Source organism: Sciurus vulgaris (assembly GCF_902686455.1).
Source record: "Sciurus vulgaris genome assembly, chromosome: 19".
In the NCBI taxonomy this organism is placed as follows: Eukaryota; Metazoa; Chordata; class Mammalia; order Rodentia; family Sciuridae; genus Sciurus; species Sciurus vulgaris.
In genome coordinates, this window is record NC_136480.1 from 3,227,172 (window position 1) to 3,251,629 (window position 24,458).

The 24,458-nt window shown below is 62.4% G+C and overlaps 1 protein-coding gene across 10 annotated transcripts in view; it reads left to right on the plus strand.

The window, feature by feature from the left end:
- Positions 1-24,458, plus strand: part of IQSEC1 (IQ motif and Sec7 domain ArfGEF 1) — a 291,864-nt gene that overhangs the window by 153,620 nt on the left and 113,786 nt on the right. For 7 of the 10 annotated variants that reach the window (XM_079122232.1, XM_079122225.1, XM_079122238.1 and 4 more), the window contains one exon: positions 18,037-18,081. The exons of 2 other annotated variants lie outside the window; for them this stretch is intronic. In XM_079122232.1, coding sequence (XP_078978358.1) covers positions 18,037-18,081 — 45 coding nt within the window. Of the gene's footprint in view, positions 1-18,036; positions 18,082-21,385; positions 21,933-24,458 lie in introns of those variants that run through there. One more of the 10 variants, XM_079122233.1, reaches the window with a different exon arrangement.

Below are 24,458 nucleotides of genomic sequence, written 5' to 3' on the forward strand. Positions count from 1 at the left end.
GCCACCCCTGTGGCCTTGGGCATCCCCCCCAACCCACCTGTTTGGGAAACCCACCTTGGGCACCCGGGAAGCCTGCGACTGCCACCTCAGCTATGACCCTGGGAAGGCCAGCTGGCAGGCTGGGACCGGAGCAGGGGGCTGTGTCCCCCAGGCACAGACGAAGGTCCAGCCCAGCACCCCCAGAAGGGTGGCACCCATGTCCAGCTGCGGCGTCCAGATGTGGTGTGGGCTGGCAGCAGAGGCTGTTCAGACCTGCCCAGGGTGGTGACATCACGGGCCTGGGTATTTATGGAAACGCAGCCCGAGCTCGCTTTAGCCAGTGCTCCCGGGGGGCAGTGGGGTTCAGATGCCAGCTTCCTTCGCAGCCCTCTGGGCTCTACGCTGTGGCATTGCGTGTCCTCCTCTGAGACCTGAAGTCACCGGAAGGAGGCCCGGTCTCCAGCTGCCCTGGGCCCCTTGCCCAGTGGCGGGAGGCCGTTAGGGGCTCCCGAGGGACCTCAGCCCTTGCCAGGTAGAGCGCAGGGCAGGCCCCTCCTGGGTTGGGCTCAGCCCCCCGCACGGGGGACGGGAGACCGGGGCCGTGTGTGCAGACACCCGAGTCCCCTCCACTCTCTGACCCCACGCCACAGAAGGGGCTGGGGAGCCCCTCGGGATGCCATAGCGCCCCCTGGTCCGCGGCAGTGGCCCCGTGCCTGGCTGGCTCCCGTCCTCCTGCTTCCTGAGCAGGAGAGCCCGCGGCTGTCACTCGGGTGGGAGGCCCCGGCTGCGCTTTTGGAAACACACAGTCAAAACCTCTCCCGGCTCGGAACTTCTGTCCCCGTCCCCGTCCCAGGACGAGGTCCTGCGGCAGCTGGCTTCTGCCTGCCACACCTTGGCCCTGGCCCAGGAGCCTGGCGACAGAGACGTGTGCGACCTTTCCAGGGGCTGAGAGGCCCTGAGGGAGAGGGCTGTCATGGGGCGAAAGGTGACGTGTCCCTGGGGAGCCCCTGGCCTCCGAGCTGGCTCACGGGCGCTCCCGTTTCAAGGTGGGGACGCAGGCTCGGCAGGTCTCCCCTGGACCGTGGCCGGGCTCCCCGGGGCGGGGGTCTCCTCCAGACTCGACGGGGGAGCTCGAGCACGATAATAATAACAGCGATGATGACAGTCAGTCCTGGGTCCAGCTCCCAGAGACGCCAGGGCGTGGTGGGGCAGGGGCTGGACCCCCAGGATCTGCTGGTCCTCCGGCTGCGGCTGGTGACCCTCAGATGCAGCCGCTCACGGTGGTGGCACCGCCGAGGCCAGCCCGTGGCCACTTCCGGGAGTCCTCCCCGAGGCCGGCCTCCTGACCGCTGGCGTGGGGGCTGATCGGTGGAGGCCACCTGGATGGCCCGCCGGCCTGCGGGGGACTCGGGCCCCTGCTCCCCTCCCTGCCGGCTGAGCCTCGGGCCTCCCCTCCGGCCCTCCGTCTCCCGCAGTCTGGGGACCACGACATCGAGGCCGCCTTTGCCGCCCCACCCCCGTGTTGTCCCCTGACATTTGGCTGGTCTGCAGCCTGGCCCTGTCCTCACACAGGCCGGGAGGAGACCTTGGCGAGCCCCCGATGGCCCACGCGGGTTCCGTAGGCCAGCACACGGGCTCCTCCAGCCTGCCCTTGGGACGTCCTTGACCCTGGGGTTTTCCGTGGGGCCCGGACGTGGGCCGGGTGCCCCTGGGTGCCCGACCTCCGAGGCCGCCGGCCCTGGTCTGCAGCCCGTCCCAGCTGCCCCGTTGGGCTTTGGCGCTTCCTCGCGCCCCGGGCCCCGCTTGGAGGCCCCGCCTGCTGTGCACAGGGGCGTCGTTGGCCCATTTCACGGGGGACTGAGGCTGGCTCCTCAGCTTGGCGGGCATCGGTACTTCCTGCTGAACGCCTGGCCCTGCGGTGCTCCGCCACATGCCACGCGCCAGCCCTGACAGACTGGCCGCCGTGTCCCCGCGCGCGCCATGACCAGGGTCCCTCAGCCCAGGGAGCCTGCCGACAGGCCTGCCACATCCCTCGGAACCTGGCCTCTGTCCCCGGGAGCAGCAGGGGCCTGGCTGGGGACTCGGCCACTCGTGGAACCAGCGTCGTGAAGAAAATAAAGGGTGACAGGAAAGGGGGTCGTCGACCCAAGGGGAGGAAGGAGAGGGGCATCCCAGGAATCCGTTCTGGGTCCCGCTCGCCAGCAACCAAGGTCAAGACCGGGCGGGCAGCTCGATCACCGGGTCTTGAAGGTCCGCCCGCATCCACCCGTAACTACGGCGGCCTCTTTGTCACTGCCGCAGCCAATGGCAGCGAAGGCAGAGCTTGGGCTTCTTGGGCATGGCGCGTCCTGGGCTCCCACAGGGGACGTGGGCCAGCGGGGGTCACCAGGGGCTGGGCAGGTCCGACGCAGGGCTGCTCCCGTGCTCCCACCATGCCCGCCACGTCCCTCCTTGCGTTCACTGCCTGGCGCTGTCCCCACGCCCTCTCCTCCTCCGGGCTCAGCCTGGGCCACCACCCCGGCAGTCCGTCACCCCTCCCCTGCCACATCCCCACCGCCCTGCTGTGGCGCCTCCTGTTTGTGGGCAGGTCGGTCTGCATGTCCACTGGAAGGTCAGCTGTACAGGGCAGAGGCTCCACGCTCCAGGCCGGGCCCCCAACACATAGTAGGTGCTCAGGAAACTTGTGTGGGATGCTTGAGTTCCGGGTGGCAGGCCAGGCGCGGCCTGCAGTGCAGGGGACACAGCCGGGCACGAAGCTGCTTCTGCCTTCCGAGGGGGACAGAGGTGAGCAGCCAGCATGGGGACACAGTGCCAAGGGCAGGGACGGGAGGAGGATCCAGAGCAGGGTGGGGGCTGAGCTGCACCCTGGACTGCGGAGAGACGGCCTCAGACGGTGGGAGGCAGCCCCGAGGCCTGCCAGGACCCTCCCAGGCCACAGCCCAGGAAGGGCCAGCAGAGGCTGAGGCCCAGACGCCACTGTCAGGTCCGCTTCAAGTGCACAGCCAGCCAGCAGTCCCTCCCTGCACCCCGCACACCAGCTGTTGGAGTGGCTGTTAGGAAGGACCCGCGCAGCGCCGGTCTCTGCTTCTGAGCCTGCCATCGCGTCTCTGTCAGTCTCGGCCCCAGAAAAGGCAGGCCCTCAGTGGCCACCCAGAGAGGTTGAGATGCGTAGCCGAGGCCCATCGGCCGGCCCGCCTCTCTGCATTCAGCACGGGTTTATTGAACAGCTACTATGTGCCCGACAGGCAGGAAGCCCAGCGGGAATGGATCCAGAGTAGCCTGGACTGGGAGGGAGGAAGGTGACCTTTGACCTGAGCAGTGAGTAGGAGGAACCAGAAAGGACAAGTCTACTCTGGGCACAGGTAAGGGCCAGTGCAAAGGCCCTGTGGAGGGGCATGCTGGGCACAGCTAAGCGACAGGGTGGGCCCCTGGGTGGGGCCAGGAGGAGCAGGCTGGCAGTAGCAGGGCAGGGGAGGCAGAGAAGTCAAGAGGCTGGAGGCAGCTCAGAGGCCCTGGGGTAAAGGGCCTCGTTTTTTTTCAAAGCTAGAGGCTAAAGATATGAAGAAGAGACTGAGGGTCAGAGAGGCTGGGGGAATGTCACTGGGGCCTCCCAGCCGCAAGGGCCATATAAACCTGGGCCCTGAAAATCCAGCGGCCTGAGCCCTCGGTGAGACTGGAACGCAAGTGTGTCGACCACCATCTCTCTGAGGCTGGCCGGGACCTGTCACAACGCCAGACTCAGAGGCCGGTGCTGGGTGAACTTTCCGGAGGGATCAGACTCACCTGGCGGTGGTCCGACAGGAGGCTGGGCTCACACCCACCGAGGGCCCATGAGGGGCGGGTGCGGCGTGCAGGTTTCTATTCAGCCCCTGAGGAAGCCCGAGCCCTGGGCCCTGGGGCAGGACCTGGATGTCCCCGAGCCATTAGCAGCTTCTCCGGGACCCTCGGCAGGGCAGGGCCCTGCTTCCTCCTCTTCAGGGCGGACACTCCACCTTCTAGGGCTTTCCACGGACCTGCGAGCAGGCGAGCCCCGGCCCAGGAAGCACCCCCACCCGCGTCCTCTGGCCTCCCTCGGTGCCTCCTGTGCTGGCTGCTACCCTGCTGAGGCCCCAGCCTGCTCCGCCCTGCCTGCTGGGATGCTTGGTCGGACCGTTTTGTCACTGTCAGCGGGCCTGGGAGGCTTTGTCCCCAGTGCTGACTAAGCCGCCCCCTGGCTGGCTCGGGGCCTGCTGAAGGGGTGGCTCCGAGTGCCCCTTCCCAGCCTCCCTGCACCCGGCCTGTTTCCTCTCTCCCTCATGCTCCCCGGGAGACTCTGTCTCCCCTTCCAGTTCCTTCCTGGGCACAAGGGGTGACGGCCCTGCTCCTCGGCCTCTGAGCTGCTGGCCTTCCTGGGGCCTCACAGAGCAGGGTAAGGGCATTGAGCCCCAGCTCCGCCCCTGACATGCTGTGCAACCCTGGGCAGGCCTCTTGCCCTCTCTGGGCTCATGACCTTATCAGAACCAGAGTGGCAAGAAGGCTCCCCTGCTCTGTGTTATCCTAGACACAATGGAGGCTGAGGAGGGACGAGTCGGGGACCCTTGAGGCCACTTCAGATGTTCAGAGCAGCAGGCCGCGCGTAGCCCTGGGGTCACCGGGAGCCTGGCCTGCGCATTCCGCTCAGCTCCCCGCAGTCGACGCGCACCTCACTCCCCGGCCAGGCCTGGTGAGGCGCTCGCCACGCATGCGCCTGGCCAGCCCTGTCCACTTGGAGCGGCCATCCAAGAAGGCACCTGGGAGAGCCCTGCAGCCCTGACCCTGATGCCGCCGGGAGCTCGCGCCGCCATGCTGGTCCTCGCCAGGCGGAGGCTGCCTCCCAGCTCCTCAGACCTCAGGGGCCACCTCGGGCTGCTTTGCTATTTTCCTTTTTGGTGCCAAGGGTTGACCCCAGGGCCACTCAACCCCTGAGCCACCTCCCAGCCCTTTTTATATTTTATTTAGAGACAGGGCCTCACTAAGTTGCTGAGGCTGGCCTCCACCTTGCGATCCTCCTGCCTCAGCCTCCCCAGCCGCTGGGAACGTGCCACCACACCTGGGTTCAATCCCTGGTACTACAAGAGAAATAAAAATAAGCCACGGAACGTATTTCGTGTGACTTGAATATACATCGCGTTTTCCAGGAATGTAACTGCTTTTGCAGTCGAGGGAAGATCAGCCTTTGAAGTGTTCGGAACTCTGCCAAGAACCGTCACCATTCAGAGTGTGTCACCAAGAACAGTGTCCCTCAGGGGACCAGAGTCGCCAGCAAAGCCCAGGGTTCGCGGTGGCTGTCTGGAGACTGGGCGGGCAGCCGACGTTCTCTCTGGGCCTGGTGGCAGAGGCCTGCCCACCGTTCACTTGCACACTTGTACTTCCAGATACGTGGGAGGCTGAGGCAGGAGGATCACAAGTCGGAGGCCAGCCTCATTCCATTGTAAAGTTCTCCTCCTCTTCCTTCTGCGCTGTCACATGCAGGCCTTCTGTTGACGTTGCTGTCAGGTGTGGGCGGCAAGAGCGCCCGGCTGGCGGACTTCATTACGGAGGGAGGGGGCTTTGGTGCCAAGTTTGCGGGATTGACAAAGAGGGTGTCCCGGGACGGGTCTTTGTGGCAGCGGACTGTGGAGTCGGCCAGGTCTGGGCCCCGATTCCTCATCAATGCGTTCAGCCAGCGATGGTCGGAAGGTCTTGCGGGGGGCGCTCCAGAAATTTCCAGAAAGCAAAACTGGCCAAGCAGCCTCCTTACATCCGCGTCCGTGGTGTGACGCGCGTGCGCGCCCTGCGGCGGCCCTGGCCGATTCGTGGTCCTCAGCGTCTCTCCGTCACTCAGCTGCAGGCTGGTCCCCGTGCTGGTGACGTGGCATCCGCTCTGAAAACACCCCAGCTTCTCCTTGTTATTTCCCCCCAGACAGGACAGGGTAACAACTGCCTGTTGGCATTTGGTCGAGTGGCGGAGTCACCGAGAGGTGATGTGCAGTCATAGGAGGATGTTGTAGGTCACGTGCAGCGCCGCGCTGTTTTACAGAAGGAGCTTCCTCGGATGTGGGACACCAAGGGACAGCTGGTTTTTTTTTTTTTTTTTTTTGGTCCCAGGGATTGAACCCTGGGTGCTTCACCCCTGAGCCACCTCCCCAGCCCTTTTTATATTTTACTTAGAGACAGGGTCTCCCTGAGTTGCTCAGGGCCTCGCTGAGAAGCTGAGGCTGGCCTCCACCTTGCGATCCTCCTGCCTCGGCCTCCCCATCACCGCGCCAGGCCAGGACAACGCTTCTTGATCCCACCTCTCTAGGGAGACCTGAGGCTGAGAGACATTGCCGTGCCCGCATCCTGGCACGACACCGCTCACTTGTCTGTCTTCCTGTCTCCTCTCCTCTCCTCCCGCGCTCCCTGAGAACACACTCCTTTACGGCTTCTGCAGAAGCCGGGACTGTGGAATGTTCTGGAAGCCTCAGGCAGGCCCCTGCTGGCCGGCCAGGCCCGTCTGGCTCAGCTGCCCACCCTGTGCATGGCAGGCACGGCCATGACCAAGCCTCACCTGCCTTCCTCTGCATTGGGGGCAGTTGAAAAGTGCTATCTGCTTTGTGCCCCGAGACGCTGGCGGGCAGGGGCATGGCGCGTCTGGGGAGCCTGGGCATCCGGGACTCTGAGCGTCCAGCGGGGACCTGGAAGCCCTTGCTCCCCAATTGCACGGTCCGCTGACGGCGGATCTCCGTGGGGTTCGGTCCTCTGCCTCGTCACACGGTTGTGACGAATCACATGGGAATCAAAGGGGGACGGGCCCCGCGTCCCCATCCTGGGGCTTTCTGCCGTGCTGGAGGGACGGCGGAACAGGCCCTCTGGGGATCACTTTTTCACCCCGACAGAGGAAGCTAAAACTGTCCCAGAGCGCATTTAAAATGCGTCCTGCTGGGGCCGGGCTGGCACCAAGGACCAGACAGAGCCGCCCACCCCCACCGATCGTTTAATGTCTAAAGATTGGGAAGCGGCTCCAGGGCTGCGGGCTGAGAGTCCGGGCCAGGGGACAGGCAGTACCCCCAGAAACCTTCACCAAAGGTGGATCACGGTCACCCACCTCTGCCAGGCCCCCTGACAGGTGTGACTACTGGACACTTTCTCCCCTAGGTCAGACCCCACCAGGGGCACTGGGACCAGCTTTCCCTGCTCAGAAAGGCCACACTAGGACAGAGCAATGGCCCATGCCTGTCATCCCAGCAGCTCAGGAGGCTGAGGCAGGAGGATCGCAAGGTGGAGGCCAGCCTCAGCCACTTAGTGAGGCTCTAAGCAATTCAGCGAGACCCTGTCTCTAAATAAAATAGAAAAAGGGCTGGGGAGGTTGCTCAGTGGTGAAGCACACCTGGGTTCAATCCCTGGTACCCCCAAAAAGTAAATAAACAGAAAGAAAGGCCACAGAAGTGCTTTGGGGACTGGCTGAGGTCTGAGCAGCCCCGGAGGCTCTGAGTTTGAGCCCCTCAGGCCACAGACATCAGCCAATCCGGGAGCGAGGGCCTTCTCCTTGTCGGCGGGGACCCCCCAGAGCCAGGCCCCAGCCAGGGAGCCCCCGCTCCCGCCCCGCTCCCGCCCGCCCGCAGCCACGTCTGTCAGCAGCAAGGCAGCGCCACGTGCTCGGTGCCTCCGCAGGCAGCAGCTGCCACAGGGACGAGCTGAGCATTCCTGCAAATGCCGTTCTGAAGGCAAAAAATGGAAACCAGTCAACTGGAAGGGAAGGTTGCGGGGAAGCAAAGGCTTCTCGCCATCTCCGCCATGGCGACCGGGCTCCGGACACAGGAACCCGGCGGAGCTGGTGGGAGAGACGGGGCGGGGCCTGTGAGGCGGGAGAGGGGCGGGGCCGCAGAGGAGCTCCCCAAGATCCGACGAGCCTGGCAGACGTGGGATCCAAAGGTGGGGGGTCATCGAGGTCTCTTCCCACGTCCCCAAGGAGCTTCTCCGCTGGAAACCCTTGTTTCTTGCTCCATGGCTGTGTGACTCCGGGCAGACTACTCACCCTCTCTGAACCTGTTTCCTTTTCTCTAAAATGAGGCTGACAGTTCTGATTTGTGGGCGGTGATAAGGCCTCCGGGAGGTCCTTCTGTAATCTCTGCATATTCTTCTTCTCCCCTTCCCCCCTGGATTCTTCCAGCACAGCGGGGAGGTTTCAGGGCACGTGGGGACGTCATGGAAGCATCCAGAAGTAAAAAGAAGCTAGGCTGGGGCTGAGGAACGTGTCAGCCAGGAGCCATGTGATAGCAAAGGACAGAAACAAGTCGCAGGGAATTTATGTGGTGACTGCCAGTGAACAAAAGCCCAAGGTCTGACTGCAGCGTGGCTGGGCCCAGGGCCTCCAGCGCCCTGTGACTGTCCTGCTTGCCCTGTCCCCTTGTAGAGGTGGGAGACTCCTGACCCTTGGGCTCCTTTTTCTTAAAAAAAATTGGGGAGGGGGGCATTGGGGATTGAACCCAGGGACACTCGACCCCTGAGCCACCTCCCCAGCCCTTTGATATTTTATTCAGAGACAGGGTCTCGCTGAGTTGCTGAGGCTGGCCTCCAACTTGCGATCCTCCTGCCTCAGCCTCCTGAGCTGCTGGGATGACAGGCGTGCGCCGCGCGCCCAGCTCCCTCAGCATCTTGAACCCCACGGGCAGCCCTGAGAGCGACTAGCTCCAAAGCCAGCAGAATGCCAAGTGGCGAATGTTCAGCCACGTCACTCAGCCACCCCTGGCGTGGGGCAGATGAGGCCCACTGTCCTTGAGCGTCTGCACTGGGCACTGAGGAGGGAGGTTCAGATGTACGTGGGGTTCTGCCCAGGCTGCAGGGGAGCCGGCCCCAAGCCAGGGCGCGGGCAGCAGCAAGAGTACCCCAGCACCCCTAGCAGGTGGCTGACCCAGCACCAACTCAGCGCCTGAGTCCTGGTCTCTTGGTTTGGGGCCCTGGCGACAGGGAGGGCCTGGGGCTGCATGTGCCAACTCCGTAACTCCATGCTCAGGTCCAGCGCTCCCTCCCCCTTCCGAAGCAGGTACGGCTTCCTCTTGCTCTGCCAGCTGGGTTACAAACAGGAACCTTTTTTCTTGCGATCTCATCTTTCCTCTTTTTCCAGTGATGTTATCTTTAAAAAAAAACAACAACAAAAAAACCAAAAAAAAAACCTGCCTAAGAGTTACATGTTACCCAAGAAAACTCTTCATTTGTCGTGGCGCTGGTGCACGCCTGTCATCTCAGCAGCTCAGGAGGCTGAGGCAGGAGGATCACAAGTTGGAGGCCAGCCTCAGCAACTCAGCGAGACCCTGTCTCTAAATAAAATAGAAAAAGGGATGGGGACGAGGCTCAGTGGTGAAGCAGCCCTGGGTTCAATACCTAGTGCCAAAAAACGAAGAAAACTCTTGATTTATTGCAGCTTGACCTCAGATCCTCTCTCCTAGCACCTCAGGGAGGGGAAACCCTCTCTGGCTGCCTTGAGCCTTCCTGGAGAAGAACAGTGTGAGGAGAGGCCGGCCTGTCAGCTGCCAGTTGCTGTCCCCATGTGCCCAACTGTAAAATAGGTCGTTCCCACATCCTTACGCAAGAGCAGTTTTTCACGGAAGGCTGCTGATGGCCCGAGATCCTGAGGTGGAATTAACGTCACCCGCGCTTCCGTCCCCCAGCACGTCCCAGCTCACAGAGCCCTCTTCTGGGAAGGCATCCAGAGAGAGACCCAAGCCCGGCACGGTGGTGCACGCCTGTCATCCCAGCAGCTTGAGAGGCTGAGGCAGGAGGATCGAAAGTGGGAGGCCAGCCTCAGCCACTTAGCCAGGCCCTGAGCAACTCAGCGAGACCCTGTCTCTAAATAAAATAGAAAAAGGGCTGGGGAGGTGGCTCAGTGGGCAAGCGTCCCTGGGGTCCATCCCTAGTGCGGAAGTCAGGTTCGGGGCCTGTCCCCATTGCCACCAAAAGGTGAAGCAACTCCAGGAAGGGTGTCAGAGGCTGGGACCGCCTCCTTTGCTCATGCCCTGCGGGGGACACTGTCCCTTCTGCCCCTGGCCAGGCAAGATTCTTGCTGCTGCCAGCAGCCACCAGCCTTCCCCGTGGGCCGAGATCACCCAGGGCCACTGCCATCTGCCGGAGAAGACTCTGTCCCAATCCCCAGCATGGGGACACCTGCTGCCCTGCCATCTTGTGGCTGACGTGTTCGCCCCCGCCAGCTTCCTGGCCGGCTCCGCTCCTCCCCAGATCCTGATCCAGCCTCTGGACCCGGGGTTGGGCTTCGGCTCCACCCAGAAGCCCCCACGCCTGCGCCCGGGGCCTGCAGGGCTTCTGGAGGGTCCTGCCTCTGGGACCCTGGCAAGCTCCCCACCAGCTCCCTCCCTGGTGCTGGCGGGCGGGACAAGCGCCCCCGCCCGGGGCTGGCCTGGCTCCCTGCCCTCTGCACTCACAAGCTCCAGATGCCCTGCGTCTTACAATGGGTGCGGGGTGAGTGGGGTGTTGTCCCAACACCCCAAGGGACGCCCCCAGAGGAAGGAATGCTGGTCTCGGGGAATCATCCGCCCAATGCCTCCGTCCTGAGGTTGGGTGGGTGCAGAATGTTCTCGTGGTTGGAGGTCAGCGGCCTGGGCTGCCTGTGGCCAGTGGGGACCCACAGCAGAGGACAAGGCAGAGCCCCACAGGTTCGGGTCTGGAGTTGGGCAGGGCCAGCGGAAAGTCTTTGGGGAGAGAGGGGCCACTGAGAACCTCAGGCTCTTCTTCTGTACAAGTGAAACGAGGAACCCAAGCTCCCCTCGCAGGCTGTGGGGTGGGGTGAGGTCGGGGGTGAGGACAGCCCTGACCCCTTTCTGAAAACCTGGGAAGGACCCTCCAGGAAGGCCGGGGGGACCCCTGGGAGTGTGCTAGACGCTCCCTCGGCTCTGTACTGCTGGTGCCTGGCGTTCTTGCAGGACAGGGCGTGGAGGTCTGGGAAGCTGGACCCCGGGGACGGCGGGCCCTGCCCTGCCCGCTGCCCACGCGTCTCTGCTCCCTGCTCGAGGGAGGATTGGGCCTGGAGAAAGGAGGACAGGGTCGCTCCGGGGCTGGGACCCTGGGCCCCGAGGCACAGCTACGCCAGGCTCCAAGGCCACTGCAAGCCTGGGGGAGGTCAGTCACACCCCGGAGCCTGGACACCACAGCTGGTGGACCCCGGGGGCGTCACGGAGAAACCGAGTGGTAGAAGAGGCCAGAGGCCTGGTAGTGCCTTCCGGAAGGTTCTGTAGCCTGGCTGGGCCTCTCTGTCTAAGCCAGGCCTTGTTCCTACAGCGCGTGCCTGGCCTCCCTGTCCCCGCCGGTGTCCACAGTGCACCTGCCCCTGGGCCTCACCTCCAATGCCCACCTGTGACTGTGCCCTGCTCCTTCCCCCCGGGAGCCCCTGCCTGGCCGCGCGGCTTCCTCGGGCCTCCTGACCAGGTCACTGAGGGTGGTCTCAGTTTCTGAGCCAGATTACGACACCTCATGTTGTTTGTGTGTTTATTTTTTAATTTATTTTTGGTCCCAGGGATGGAACCCAGGGCTGCTTCACCCCTGAGCCCCCTCCCCAGCCCTTTTTATATTTTACTTAGAGACAGGGTCTCACTGAGTCGCTCAGGGCCTCGCTAAGTGGCTGAGGCTGGCCTCCACCTTGTGATCCTCCTGCCTCAGCCTCCCAAGCTGCTGGGATAGCCAGGCATGTGCCACCACACCTGGATGTGTTTAGATAATTTTTAAGCCTCACTGTGTGCCCCACACGGGTGGTGGCTGTGTCTCTCTGGGCCGTGCCACGTCACCCTGAGCTCTGAGCACACATGCAGACACTCCAGTCAGCTCTCTGCGCCTCAGTTCCCACGTGTGTAAAGCAGGGACGAGCTCACCTCCTGTCACGGGGTCGCGAGCATGAACTGCATTTCTAGTCATCCCGTCACCCATGGTTTTTCCTTGCTGTGGTTTCACTTACCCATGATCCTCCAGGGCTCAGAACTGTTAAATGGACAGCAGGGTGCGACAGCACGTGCCTAATGACTCAGGAGGCCGAGGCAGGAGGATCACAAGTTCGAGGCCAGCCTCTGCAACTTAGGGAGGCCCTAAACAACTTAAGTGAGACCGTGGCTTAAAATAAATCATAAAATAGCCTGGGGATGTGGCTCAGTGGTTAAGCACGCTGAGTTCAATTCTGGGTCCCCCCCCCCCCCAAAAACAAAGAAAAAAATTAAATGGAAACACTCCAGAAATAAACAACACTTCATAAGTTTTAAACGCCTTTTGTTACGGTATATTATTATGATTGTCCCACTGGTTGGTAGTTATTGTGGTTAATCTCTTAATGTGACTACTGTAAAAATTAAGTGTTATCTAATGAACAGAAAGCATGTAAGAAAAAACAGTATATGTTAGATTTGGTACTGTCTGCCGTCCTTGGGTCACTAGCCTGTGGATAAAGGGGTGGGGTGCTGGAGTACCCCGCTCTCGGAGGGCGTGATGTGGAAGCAGGGCGCAGCGGCACACGTCCGTCATCCCAACGGCTCGGGAGGCTGAGGCAGGAGGATCGCCAGTTGGAGGCCAGCCTCAGCCACTTAGCGAGGCCCTGAGCGACTTAGTGAGACCCTGTGTCTAAAGAAAAGATTTAAAAAGGCTGGGGAGGTGGCTCAGTGGTTAGGCACCCCTGGATTTGATCCCTGGGACCAAACAAAAAAAGGGGCTCGGGGTGCACTGGGTTCTGTGGGCTGGTGGCTGGTGGTCGGTGGGTTGGGGGCATGACGTCTTGCCCCATGGTGGCCCCAGACACCCCACCCCCTACACCCTAGACGAACCTCCCCTGGTGCTTATGGGAAACCGAGGCCTAGAAAGGCCTAGAAGGAGCTGGACGCAGGTCTCAGCCCGGGCTCCCCGCACACCTGTCCAGGGAGGCCTCACACAGCTGCCCTCCGCCCGCCGCCCCTCCCCACAGCAGAGACTTGGGCTCCCGGGCAGGGCGGGCTGGCCGGACGGAGGCATGGAGGCCAGCCCCGGGACAGCCACCTCCTTGTGCCTGTGGTGGCCCCCCACCCCTGTCTAGGCCGCAGGCCCAGCTGTCTGTGGCCAGAGCCGGACAGGAGAGCCACAGCCCCCTGTGGCCTTGCTCGGGGGACCCGGGGTGTGCGGCCCCCAGCGCACCTCTGGCCTCTGAGGGAGGCGCCCAGCCTCCCTCTGCAGATGGGGGAATGGAGGCTCAGGCAGGTCACTCACGTGACGAATGGGACCTGGCTCAGGTCCTGGAGGGGCCCCTGCCCTGCCTCAGAAGCCCTGGGCGGAGCCGACAGCTGCTCGTCCCGCTGGCGCAGGGTCGGGGGGGCACCCACAGAAACTTCTGGAACCCTGAGCATCCCCAGCACTGTCGGCCCTGGGTAGGGGCCCTTGGCATCCGTGTGCCCAGGGCCCTGAAGACACTCCCCCGCGTCCCTGCGGTTCCAGGAACTGGGCCTAAAGGAACAGCTGGCCACACACAGGCCCGTTGAGGAGCCGCTCCGGGGGGTGGACGCAGAGCCCCAGCCACACCCGATGCCCAGCGGGACCTGGGCCCAGCCAGGCCGCAGGAACGGCCGGTGGGAAGCGCCCTGGAGACGTGTGTGTGTCCCCAGGCACAGGCCACCCTGGAAGCCGTCGTGGTCACAAAGTCCCTCAGGTGACCCCGGGGAGCTGGAAGGGCGGGTGCTGTTTTTCTTGCTGGTTCCACGGTTACTTCTCCAGCTGACGCTGTGACCGTATGAGGTCATTGTTTAACAAGAGGGAGGGGAGCCCGGCCAGGGAGGAAACCAAGGAAAGTTCCAGAAACAGCCTCATGCTCCCTCCTGGGGTACCCGCTGCCCCCAGGGCCCCTTGCAAACCACAGGGGCAGCCCGCTCAGCAGCCGGCCGGGACTGTGTGCTCACGTCCTGCCCCGGGGCCCCTGTGGCAGCCCGGATCCCGCCTGTCCCCTCCGTCACAGAGCGTCCTGGAGGGGTCTCAGGGCAGGGCGCATGCTCATGGTAAACCCGGCAGAACTTCCCAAGATCGGAAGGCCCGGGGGCTCCACTGGTTTCCTGTGAGACCATCTGGGGACCAGACGCTTCTCCCATGAGGATACCAGGGTGGCCGAGGGACGCGGGAGAAGGTGGTCAGTAGTATTCAAAGTTAAGGGAACGCCGGTCACGCCAGTCGAGCCCCCTACCCTCTGACCGGGGGCGCAGCTCAGTGATGGATGCTCACTTAGCGTGATTGGGACCCTCTGCTCCATCTCCAGCATCGCGATCAGTCAATCAAGCTCAATGACATATGGCTACTTTTTACACATCGATCCAAAGGACCAAACATGGAATACCAAGGAATTCCATGTGGGCAAACTGGACCACTCACCCTTTGCCGTTGGGAGTATACGTGGGGCAGAACCTCTAGAAAAGTCTGATAATAATTCTTAAACCGTAGGACCCAGCGGTTGCGCCCTTGGGTGCTTTCATTCCAGAGAAATGTAGATCTGCTTTGACTCGAGGAAACAAACCAAACGTTCATAGTGGTTCTGTTCATTATGACTTTGAAACCAGACAATGTCCAGATGCCCTTTAAGTTAGTCACCTTTCTGTTACTGTAACAAAATACCTGAGATAATCAGCTTATAAAGAAGAAAGGTTTGGGCTGGGATTTGTGGCTCAGTGGTAGAGCACTCGCTTAGCATGTGTGAGGCACTGCATTTAATCCTCACATAGAAATAACAAAATAAAGGTATTGTGTCCATCTACAACTAAAAAATGTATATATTTTAAAAGAAAAGGAGAGAGGTTTATTTTGGCTTGCAGTTTTGGAGGTTTCTGTCCATGATTGGTTGGCCCCATTGCTTTGGGCCTGAGTTGAGGCAGCAGGTCATGGTGGGAACGCATGGTGAGGGAGAATCAAGCACCTCATGGCCAAGAAGCCAAGAGAGAAAGGGGGACAGATCTGGGTCCCACAGAGCAGCACTCCAGGAACAAAGCCTTAGCACACAGGCCTCTGGGGACGTTCACCACCCAATCTGTCATTCCCTTCAGTAGGTGTATGCTGAAATGGACTGTGTCACATTTGTGCCAGGTGGTTCTACTCAGCATCTGACAGGAATCAACTACCGATTGGCACAATTTAGATGAATCTCGAGAGCTGCACACGGTGGCGCCCGCCTGTCATCTCAGCAACTCAGGAGGCTGAGGCAGGAGGATCACCAGTTGGAGGCCAGCCTCAGCAACTTAGTAAATCCCTGAGCAACTCAGTGAGACCCTGTCTCCAAATAAAACATAAAGAGGACTGGGGATGTGGCTCAGGGGTTAGCACGCCTGGGTTCAATCCCTGGAATGGAAGGGAAAAAAAAAGTATTACCCTGTAGAATCTTCCTGAAACACTACAGATGAGGAAACCTAACTGAGGCACAGAGAGGCTTATTAACTTGCCCAAGGTCACACTGCCAATATGTGGCCCAGCTGGGATTTGAACCCCGTTCCTCTTAGTTGTGGAAGTCAGGTCTTTTAGCTCTCGCGTCTCCATATAATCTCTGGTCCATGGGCTAGTGACAGCCGTGTGTCTGGGACACGCGTCCTTGGCACCCGTTGGTTTAGAAAGCAGCTTTTCCTGGTAGATAAGATCTCATTTCTTCCCAGCAACCCCGTGGGGCTTAGGGAGGGTCGTCTCTGCCCAGGACGAAGACTTTGGGGGACTAAAACTGGGGTTTGAGCCCAGCGGTGGGTTCCAGACGTAGGTATGCTTGCAAGGGGGCTTTGCAGCCTGGCCTGTGCCCGTCCCTGGCCGTACGGAGCCCAGCTGAGCCTGTGAGGCAGGAGGGCACAGAGTGGGCGGTGACCCTGTGGTGGCCGAGGTGGCAGGCCGCTGGCACCCAGGGGTTGGCCCAAGGAGGGTCTCCGTGCGGCCCACCCTAGCTGGGCTCTCTGGAGGGTCACTAGACGTGGGGCAACCAACCGTGAGTGGCTGAGGCCATCAAGGAGTCCCCAGGACGGGGCAGGGACACAGGTGGGGAGAAGCGAGGTGTCTGGGCAGGCCCAGCATCTGCCATGGGGGGTCACACTGAGTCCACGGCTGCAGGCCAGTGAGGCTGTGTCACTGTGAGGGCACAGTGGACAGGAGGGCCATCGTGACCACAGGTCCCCATTGTCACACACGGACCTCAGTGAGGTTCTCTCTGGTTAGAACTGGCCGTCCAGTATGGTGGAGTGTCCCTGTACCCCTGCTGGGGACCGGGGGAGGGTCCCTGTACTTCCTGCTGCTTAGGAACTGCTCGAACCATGTTCGGTATTAGGAGGGGAGTGGGAGACAAAAGATAGAGAAGGACGCAGGAAGGGAGGAGCGTCCTTGGGTTGTGGGGTGAAGTAGGCTGTCAGCAGAGGCGGCACGTAGGAGTTGACGTCTGTGCAGGGTTTTGAAGGGTGAATAGGAGTTCGCTCTGGGTGTGGAGACGGGGGATGGGATGGTGCTTTAACCACGCCCCCGGAGCCTCGCCTTCACATCTGTGAAGGGGGTGGGACCCCAGGGGTCTCCTAAGGTTCAGGCCAGGGTCAAGGTCAGACGCGAAGGAGTTGGAAGAAGCTCCTACCACCCAGGTGGCTTCGGCTACGTGTCTTGGGGTGATATGACCAGTGCAGGTCGGGAGCTGCGGGTGGCGGGGTGGCTGGGTGACCCGTGCTGTGGCGTCTCGGGGGGACGTGTCGATGTTGTCCTGCATGGACTTGTCAACACGGAGCCGTCCAGCTGGGGACTGATAGCTGGGTAGCTGGGGCTCCTCACTGAGAGCTGCTGAGCCCCTGGCCCCGGGGAGGGGCCGTCCTCTGCGGTCCCCCGCTGGGACTGGAGGCAGCGGCCCTGGGCTGGGGTCTCCTTGGGGACGGCACCTGAAGCCAGGCGTGGCGCTAGGGACTCTCATCTGCCACCCCCACACGAACTGTGGTCCAGCAGAATTGCTGCGGGAAACCCGCAGGGCCCAGCCGCCGCCCCTGGAGAGAGGGTCGGGGAGGGGACCCTGCCCGGGCCCCAGTGCAGGACAGGCGCTCCGATGGCGCCAAGCGGGCTCCGCCTCCGGCCCCCAGTGGCCAGGCCTGGGCCCACAGGGGTGTTTTGGGATTGGCTTATCTCGCTTAGCATGACAGCCTCCAGCTCCATTGTTCACCAGCAAATGCCGCCATTTCACTCTTCTTGATGGCTGAGTAATATTCCACTGTGGATTTGTACCACCGTTTCTTGATCCCGTCGTGTGCTGCAGGGTGCCCAGGTTGGTTCCGCAGCTTACAGATTCACATTTCCTGAGCCCTCCTGGATGCATGAGTCACCCCCTGGAGGGTCCACTGCTGCTGTTCCCTTTTACAGATGAGGAAACTGAGGTTCTATCAGGTGAAGGGACCGGCTCTAGCTCTGGTGGCTGTTTCGGGGTGAAGACAGGATTTGGTCCCAAGTGAGCGTCTTCCCTCCACTCCCCGTCACCACAGCCAAAACTCCATCAAAGAAACGAAACTGGATCCAGGCTCCGGGCCCAGATCCAGAGCTGGACACGGAGTCTCTGGGCAGGGGACCAGGCTCCTGGGCTCCCCGAGGGAGGCTGGCGGGGCCGAGGACTGTGGGTCTTTAAGGGTTCTCGGCACAGCCTGTGGGGAAGGAGCTCGGTGGTCTCTGGTCAGATGTACCCCAGCTGAAGTCCCAGCCAAGGGCGGGGACGGAGCTCCGTGGTCAGGTGCTTGTCCAGCATGTGGGAGGCCCTGGGCTCCATCCATAGCCCTGACAATAATAATAATAATAATGACGAATTAAAATGAAATGGCATTAAATAAAGTCTGCCCCAGCCCCGGGAGCTCCCTGGCCGTGCCCTGGGGCGTCCTCTCCCTGAGCCCCAGCCCCAGCCTCCCCAGCTGGACTTGACCTCGCCCAGCCCTCGGTGGCCAGAGACCCATTGGAGCGAGGAAAGCACATGGATTCTTGCAGGCGCTGGCTGGGCGGAGGTGGCGGCCGTGGGACACTTCTGAGCTCCCCTGCTCCCCGGGGGGCCTGAGTGGCAGGACCCCCGCCCCGTGTGTAACCCTGTCTCCCTTTTGCACCCAGGAGCTCGCTGGAGACCGGAAGCAGCCTCTCCACCGACCGGTACAGGTACTGTCTCCGCGGGCTCCGCGAGGGCACCGGGCGGGCCCCCCAGGCAGCCGGGGCTGCCGGAGCGCCGCTCTTTGACCCCAGAGCCCCCCAAGACCAGAGGTGCCGCTGCTGGGTCTCCCGGGGGGTGACTAGCACATGCAAGGCCCTGGGTTCCGTCACCAGCACCCCAGGAGCAAAGCCAAAGGACCAAAAAGGGATGAAATGACATGTTCCCTGAGGACGAGGACGCCTCCCAAGTTGGGGCCGGTGGCCTCCCAAGTTGGGGCGCAACCGAAGATCAGGCTGCAGCTGAAGGGCCCCTGAGGACCAGGCCGTCCCCATGGCAGCGGGGTCCCAACGCGGGCGGGAAGCCAAGGTCGCCTGGGTCTGCAGTCCCTGCGGGTGGAGCCCGGGGCCTGAGGCGCGTGGCCTCCGTGCGTCCTCCTGACGTTCTGGACGGAGCTGGTCTGTTCCTCCCGGGAAGGACTCGCGCCTGCGCAGTGGAGGCAGCGTCCCTGAGTCTGCGCCCGCGGGTCCTGGAAGGGCTTGTCTTAGGGACTGTGTCCCACGTGGCCACGCAGATGGGCTCTGCACTGGGGACAGGGCCAGGAGGGGACCTGCTCCCTCTTGGAAGGGCAGGATGGAGCGCCCCCAGGAAAACACAGGCCATGGGGACCCGCGAAGGGCAGGGGTGACGGGCACCAGGGAAGGAGGTTCAGAGCCCAGCCCCGGTGCCCACAGCAGGGCCGCTCCACCTGCATGGCCCCCTGGCCCGCGGGACAGGCACCCTGCTGGGGGCCAGGCAGGGGAGGTGCTGGTATGAGGGCAGAGTGGACAGGGCTCTGTGGGGCTGGCTGGCCCCGCCCAGCCCCTTTTATAGTTTATTTAGAGACAGGGTCTCCCTGAGTTGCTGAGGGCCTCGCTAAGAGGGCCTCCAACTGGCGATCCTCCTGCCTCAGCCTCCCCGGCCTCTGGGATGACAGGTGCGCCACCGCGCCTGGCAGAAGTTAACTTTTCATATGTTGGTGATAAGGACTAGGAAGGGAAATAAGTTAGTGGGAAAGGAACAGAGTGTTGGAAGGACAGCGAGGAGAGGCCTCTCTGAGGAGATGCTATGTAACGAGAGCCTGGTAGGAAAGGAGGGTCACGAGCCCTCCTTGAGTGGGACCAAGAGTGGGACCAAGCAGTGCAAAGGCCCTGAGGCAGAGCACGCAGGGCACATTTGTAGAACAGCAAGGAGGCAGGTGCTCCGTGGGTTCTGCCCCCTCTGTCATCTTGCAGAGATGTGGAGCGTGCTCGTGCGTCCTCCTAGCGGCTCTGCACAGGTGGAGCCGGCTCAGTGCTCCCATTTCACAGGTGGGAAAACTGACACCCGCAACCTAGAAGGCGCGTTGGTGCCAGACCCAGGACTCGGCCCCCAGGAGCCCCCTCCTGCTCCCCAGGGCCCCTTGGAGGCCGCCTGGTGAAGGTGCCCGGGGCCAGGCCCGCTCCACCCCCACAGAGCGTCTGGAGGCGCTGCAGCCTGGGAACTCAGAAACAAAGGTCCCAGCCAGTAATTGGTGCCTTTCAAAGGCACAGCCGGCTTCCTCTGCCACAGGCGTGAGCGGAAAGCTGATGTCCTTGTCCCGGGGGCGGGGCGGGGCGAGGGGCGGGGCGAGGGGCGGGGCGAAGGGCGGGGCGAACGGCGAGGGCTGGGCGAAGGGCGGGGCGAACGGCGAGGGCTGGGCGAGGGGCGGGGCGAGGGGCGGGGCGGCCGGCCCAGCCCGCACCACCTTGGCCGGCCGGCGCCTGGCCCTCTGCAGGCGCTGTCTTCTCCTTACCACGGGTCCGCTCTCTGTCCCCTTGTCAAGTGGGGCTGCCCCTCCCCCTCCCTCCCACCCCACTGCCGCGTCGCGACGTCTCTTTCGAGGTCGCAGCCTCTCCAGACCCGCTTTCCCGACCTCTGCCCCACCCCCATGTGACACCCAAACCTTTCTACTGACTTTGCCAGGTGTCCCCAGTGGTAGGGCACTGTGACGAAAGTCACCTCCGGCTGGGAACCGGCCTTCTAGAAGCAGCAAGTTTGCAGACGACAGGCTGAGGAAAGGCCCTCCAAAGACACAGGCCAGCGAGGTGTGGCTGGCATGGCATGGGGTCAGGCCCCTGGGTCCCCCACCCTGGCTCTGGCAGCTGGAAGCCTCGCTCAGGACACTTAGAACACTTTGGTGGCCTGAACCTGATGGCCTGTGACGTCACTCCCTCCTGGCTGGGATCCCCAGAGCTCCCTTGCTCCTCTCTAGGGATGGGGTCTTCTCTGAGCTTCTGTCTCCTCATCTGCCAAGGAGCAGAAGGGTCGGGAGGCCTCCTGTGGGAATGGAAGGTGACCCCTGCCTTGTCAGTGGGGTCAGTAGGCCCGAAGCGGCCAGCATGGCGACTGTGGCGTGCTTGGTGCTCAAAGACCCTTTGTGTCTTCTGCCGACCGTGACTGAGTGGCCGCCCTGGACTGGGCCGGGCGTTGGGGAATGAATGCAGTGTGCCCTGCAGTGGCCCCTACTTTTGGATAAGTAGGGTCATTCCGTCGTGTCCAGTGGAGGACATCAAGCAGCATGAGGACCGGGGACTGGGCCGAGTAGCCAAGCGTCAGGGAGGTCAGGCGGTCAGCAGAGACCTGGTGCCTTTTTGGGTATTTTTTAGTCCCAGGGGTACTTAACCAGTGAGCCCCATCCCCAGCCCTTTTTCTATTTTATTTAGAGACAGGGTCTCACTGAGTTGCTTAGGACCTCGCTAAGTAGCTGAGGCTGGCCTCCACCTTGCGAGCCTCTTGCCTCAGCCTCCCGAGCTGCTGGGATGTCAGGCACGCGCCACGGCACCTGGTGTGGCCTTTATTCTGAGAGCAGCAGGAGGACCCTGTGAGGGTCACTTTAAGTTCCTTGGTGACTGGGATGTGGGAACGGCCACCAGGCAGTGAAGAAAAAGCCAGGAAGCAGCCCAAAGGGTGGCGGGGGAGGGAGGCTGGACCCCGGGATCATCCACAGATCTGCCAGGCCCCCGAGTCCACCTGGAGGCCTGGGCGACAGTGCCCCTGGCTGGCCCTGGCCCCTCCCCCCGGGCACCCCCCACCTCCTTAGTGACGGGGTCCCGTCCCAGCAGCCAATCAGCAGCTGTCATCACGGTTCCATTTTAGATTCTATCAATGTGTCCCCGTTGCCCTGGCAACCGTGGTGGCGCTGGGCGGCCCTGTCCGTCTTTCTTCCCTGCCTTTCGGAGGGAGCTGCCCCTCCGCAGGCACCATGTGGCTCTGTGGTAAGTGTCCCCCGGCGCAGGCCAGACCCGGATTCCGCCGAACGTGAACGTAACCGGTCCAGCCCGGGGAGGCCGGCGTCGGTCTCTGTCTCAACTCTTCCCCGGGGACATCTCTGTCCCGGCCACTCCAGGACAGGCAGGTGCCCGCCCAGCCCTGGGACCCGGCGGGGAAAACAGACTCTCAGAGCTGCCGCCCACCCCCGGGCGCCCCGGCATGGCGGGCCGGGGACCCCCAGAGCGCAGCCCAGCCCCAGCCTGCCCTGGGGACCCCACGGCAGCCCCCAGAAGCACCGGCCGCCAGAGCCCGCAGGACCCCGCGCCTGGCGGGGCCCGAGCGTGAGGCCGCTTTGTGTGGCGCTCTTTGTATTGGAGGCGGGGACTGTGCCGCCCGCGGGGCCGGGCCAGGCCGTGTGAGCCGGCCGCCCTGGTGGCCCGTCCTCCCTCCCGCCGGCCCCGTGTCTCTGCGGAGGCGCCTCAGCCGAGCGTCCGGCTGGAGACCCAGAAGTGACCATGCTCAAGTTCAAGGCCTTCTGCCTGGAGTACGGGCAGATCCTGTGCCTGCAGCCGCTGCACGGGGCCTACAAAAGGTAAGCCCACCCTCCGGCAGCCCGGCCACGGGAAGTTCACCCTGAGTCTGCCCACCCACCCGGCTGCCTCCTCTGGGCGCAGGTCCCTGCTCCTGGCCGGGGGCGGCTGTGGCACTTGACACGGTTCATTTCCACCCTCTCTCTCCCATCCTGAAACGGGACGTGGTCGCCTGGGTTGCCAAGGGCTGCGTGTCCCTGCCTCCCGCTGCTGGGGTCAGCCCGAGAGCCGAGAGCTGGCGTGCTCCTGAGCAGGGCTGACCCCACCGGAGGGCAGTCAGGCAGGTGCAGAGTCCCCAGCCCCTCCAGCCTGGTGGCCACTGTGGATCTCAGGTTCAGGAAGACAGACTCGGGGGAAGCCCAGCCTGGGGTGAGAAGACCAAAGTCCAGCTTTCTGCCCTTGCTGTGTGACCTTGGGCAGGTCAATTTCCCTCCCCGAACCTCAGTTTCCCGGATTTGGACCGGGTGACCCGTAGCGGGACTTGAGGGTTGTTCCCTGAAGTGACGAGGGCTACCCATAGCACAAGCCCTGGTGTTCACGTGCGTGACCTTGAGTGTGTGCGTGTGTGTCCACAGGCCCCGCTTGGTCAAGAAAAGCCCTTGCCCAGGCCAGCAGGACAGCACCGCCCAGCCGTGGCCATTGTCGCCTTTAGCGGCATGTCATTAAAGAGTTTGAGGCGGAAATTTCTGCGGCTCTTCTGGGGAAGGCGTTTTTCCCAATTTCACACCCCGTGAGGTCCGCAGCCATTAGCATGCGGGCGCCTCCGGGAAAGCGTGGGAGCTTTTCTGTCCTCTTCCAGGGGACTTTCTCCCAAGAGGGGGACGCCGAGGGTCGCACGGTAGCCGTAGAAAGGAAGTCCCCGCTCTTGGGTGGGTGCCAGAGACAGAGAGGCCCAGCCTGCATCTGATTAGCTCCAGCCCCAGCCAAGCCAAGCGGGGCTCACACATCCGGGCACAGAGCTGGGGACGCGCCGCGGGATCTGAACTCAGGCCTCTTTTGTGCTGAGATGGAATCTCCCCCGAGGGTGCACAGCGTGGGGCCATGCAGATGCCAAGGTCCTGGGGCACGCAGGGCCCCACAGAGTCAGACAGACAAGGCACGAGTCAAAGTCAAAGGCTTGGCCGAGGAGCTCGGCTGGGTTGAGGTGGGGAAGATGGGGTCACGGGCAGAGGAAGTGGGGCACGAGGACAGGAAGTCAGGTGGCTTCAGTGGTGGCCAGATCCACGGAGCTGGGAAGGGGTGCTTGCCAGGACTGGGCTTTGTCGTGCCATCCGTGGGGAGTCCATGGAGGGTCTTAGTGGACCACAAGCTGAGAGTCACATTCTGGGGGTCCTGTGATCCAAGACCTGGCTCAGCCTCCAGGCGGAACAGAGCCAGCCTCCTCTTTCCACCCACTGTGGGGGTTTCTTACTCCAAGTTCCCACTGTGGCCCAGACACTTGGGACCTGGGACACGCCCAGCCTACCAAGGGAAAAGACCCACCAACAAGTCCCAGAAGTCATAGATGGGGCACAGATAGAGGCGGCTCCCGGGAGCCAGCTGCATGAGGGAGGCCGTCTGGGAGAAATCAAAGAGGGCTTCCTGCAGGAGGCAGCGGTGCCTGGGTAGAGGGGTTGGATTTTTCCAGACTGAAGGGTGGAAGTGATCCAATAACCAAAGTCATGGAGGGAAGACTGAGCCTGGTGTGGGTTTAGAACTGGTCCAAGGTGAGGCCGAAGTGTCAGGGATGGAGGGGTTGAGGCTAAAAAAGAAGGCAGACCCCTGAGAACCTGCTACATGCAATATTGTTCTCAGCGGGTGCGGGGATGCACACCTGTCATCCCAGCAGCTCAGGAGGCTGAGGCAGGAGGATTGCAAGTTGGAGGCCAGCCTCAGCCACTTAGTGAGGCCCTGAGCAACTCAGCGGGACCCTGTCTCTAAATAAAATAGAAAAAGGACTGGGGACGTGGCTCAGGGGTTGAGCACCCCTGGGTTCCATCCCTGGGACCAAGAAAAAAAGAAAAAAAGAAAAAAAGACTGTTCTAAGGCACCAACCCTATGACACAGGATGTGAATGTCCCATTTCCCAGGTGAAGAAACTGAGGTACTAACTTGCCCTCAGTCCCCCCGCCAGTCCACGGTGCTGCCGGGAGTTCACGGTCCTCTTGCTGGGAAGGTCACACGCTGCCTGGCCAGGCGCTCTGGAAGTGACACGCTCCAGGCTGGGGTCCGCGTCCCTTCCATCCATCGTTGTCCCCACCGTGGGCGCATCCACTGGAGGGCAGGAACTCAGTGGCCAGACCTCCCGCTGGCAGGGAGCTTAGAAAAGGTGGCGTCCCGCTGAACCTGCTGGGTGCTCTGTCCCCTGGGCCAAGGAGGAGGGCAGGCCCCCCTGTGGCTCTGGGGGATCCGGGGGCAGCATGGGGACCCCGCACTTGGCAGGGGTCGCTGGCCACGCAGGTGCCCTGGCAGGAAGGCTCCGGGAGGGAGACCGAGCCCTTGGCCTGATGTCACATTCTGCTCTTTAAGACGGCGACCCGAACCCAGCA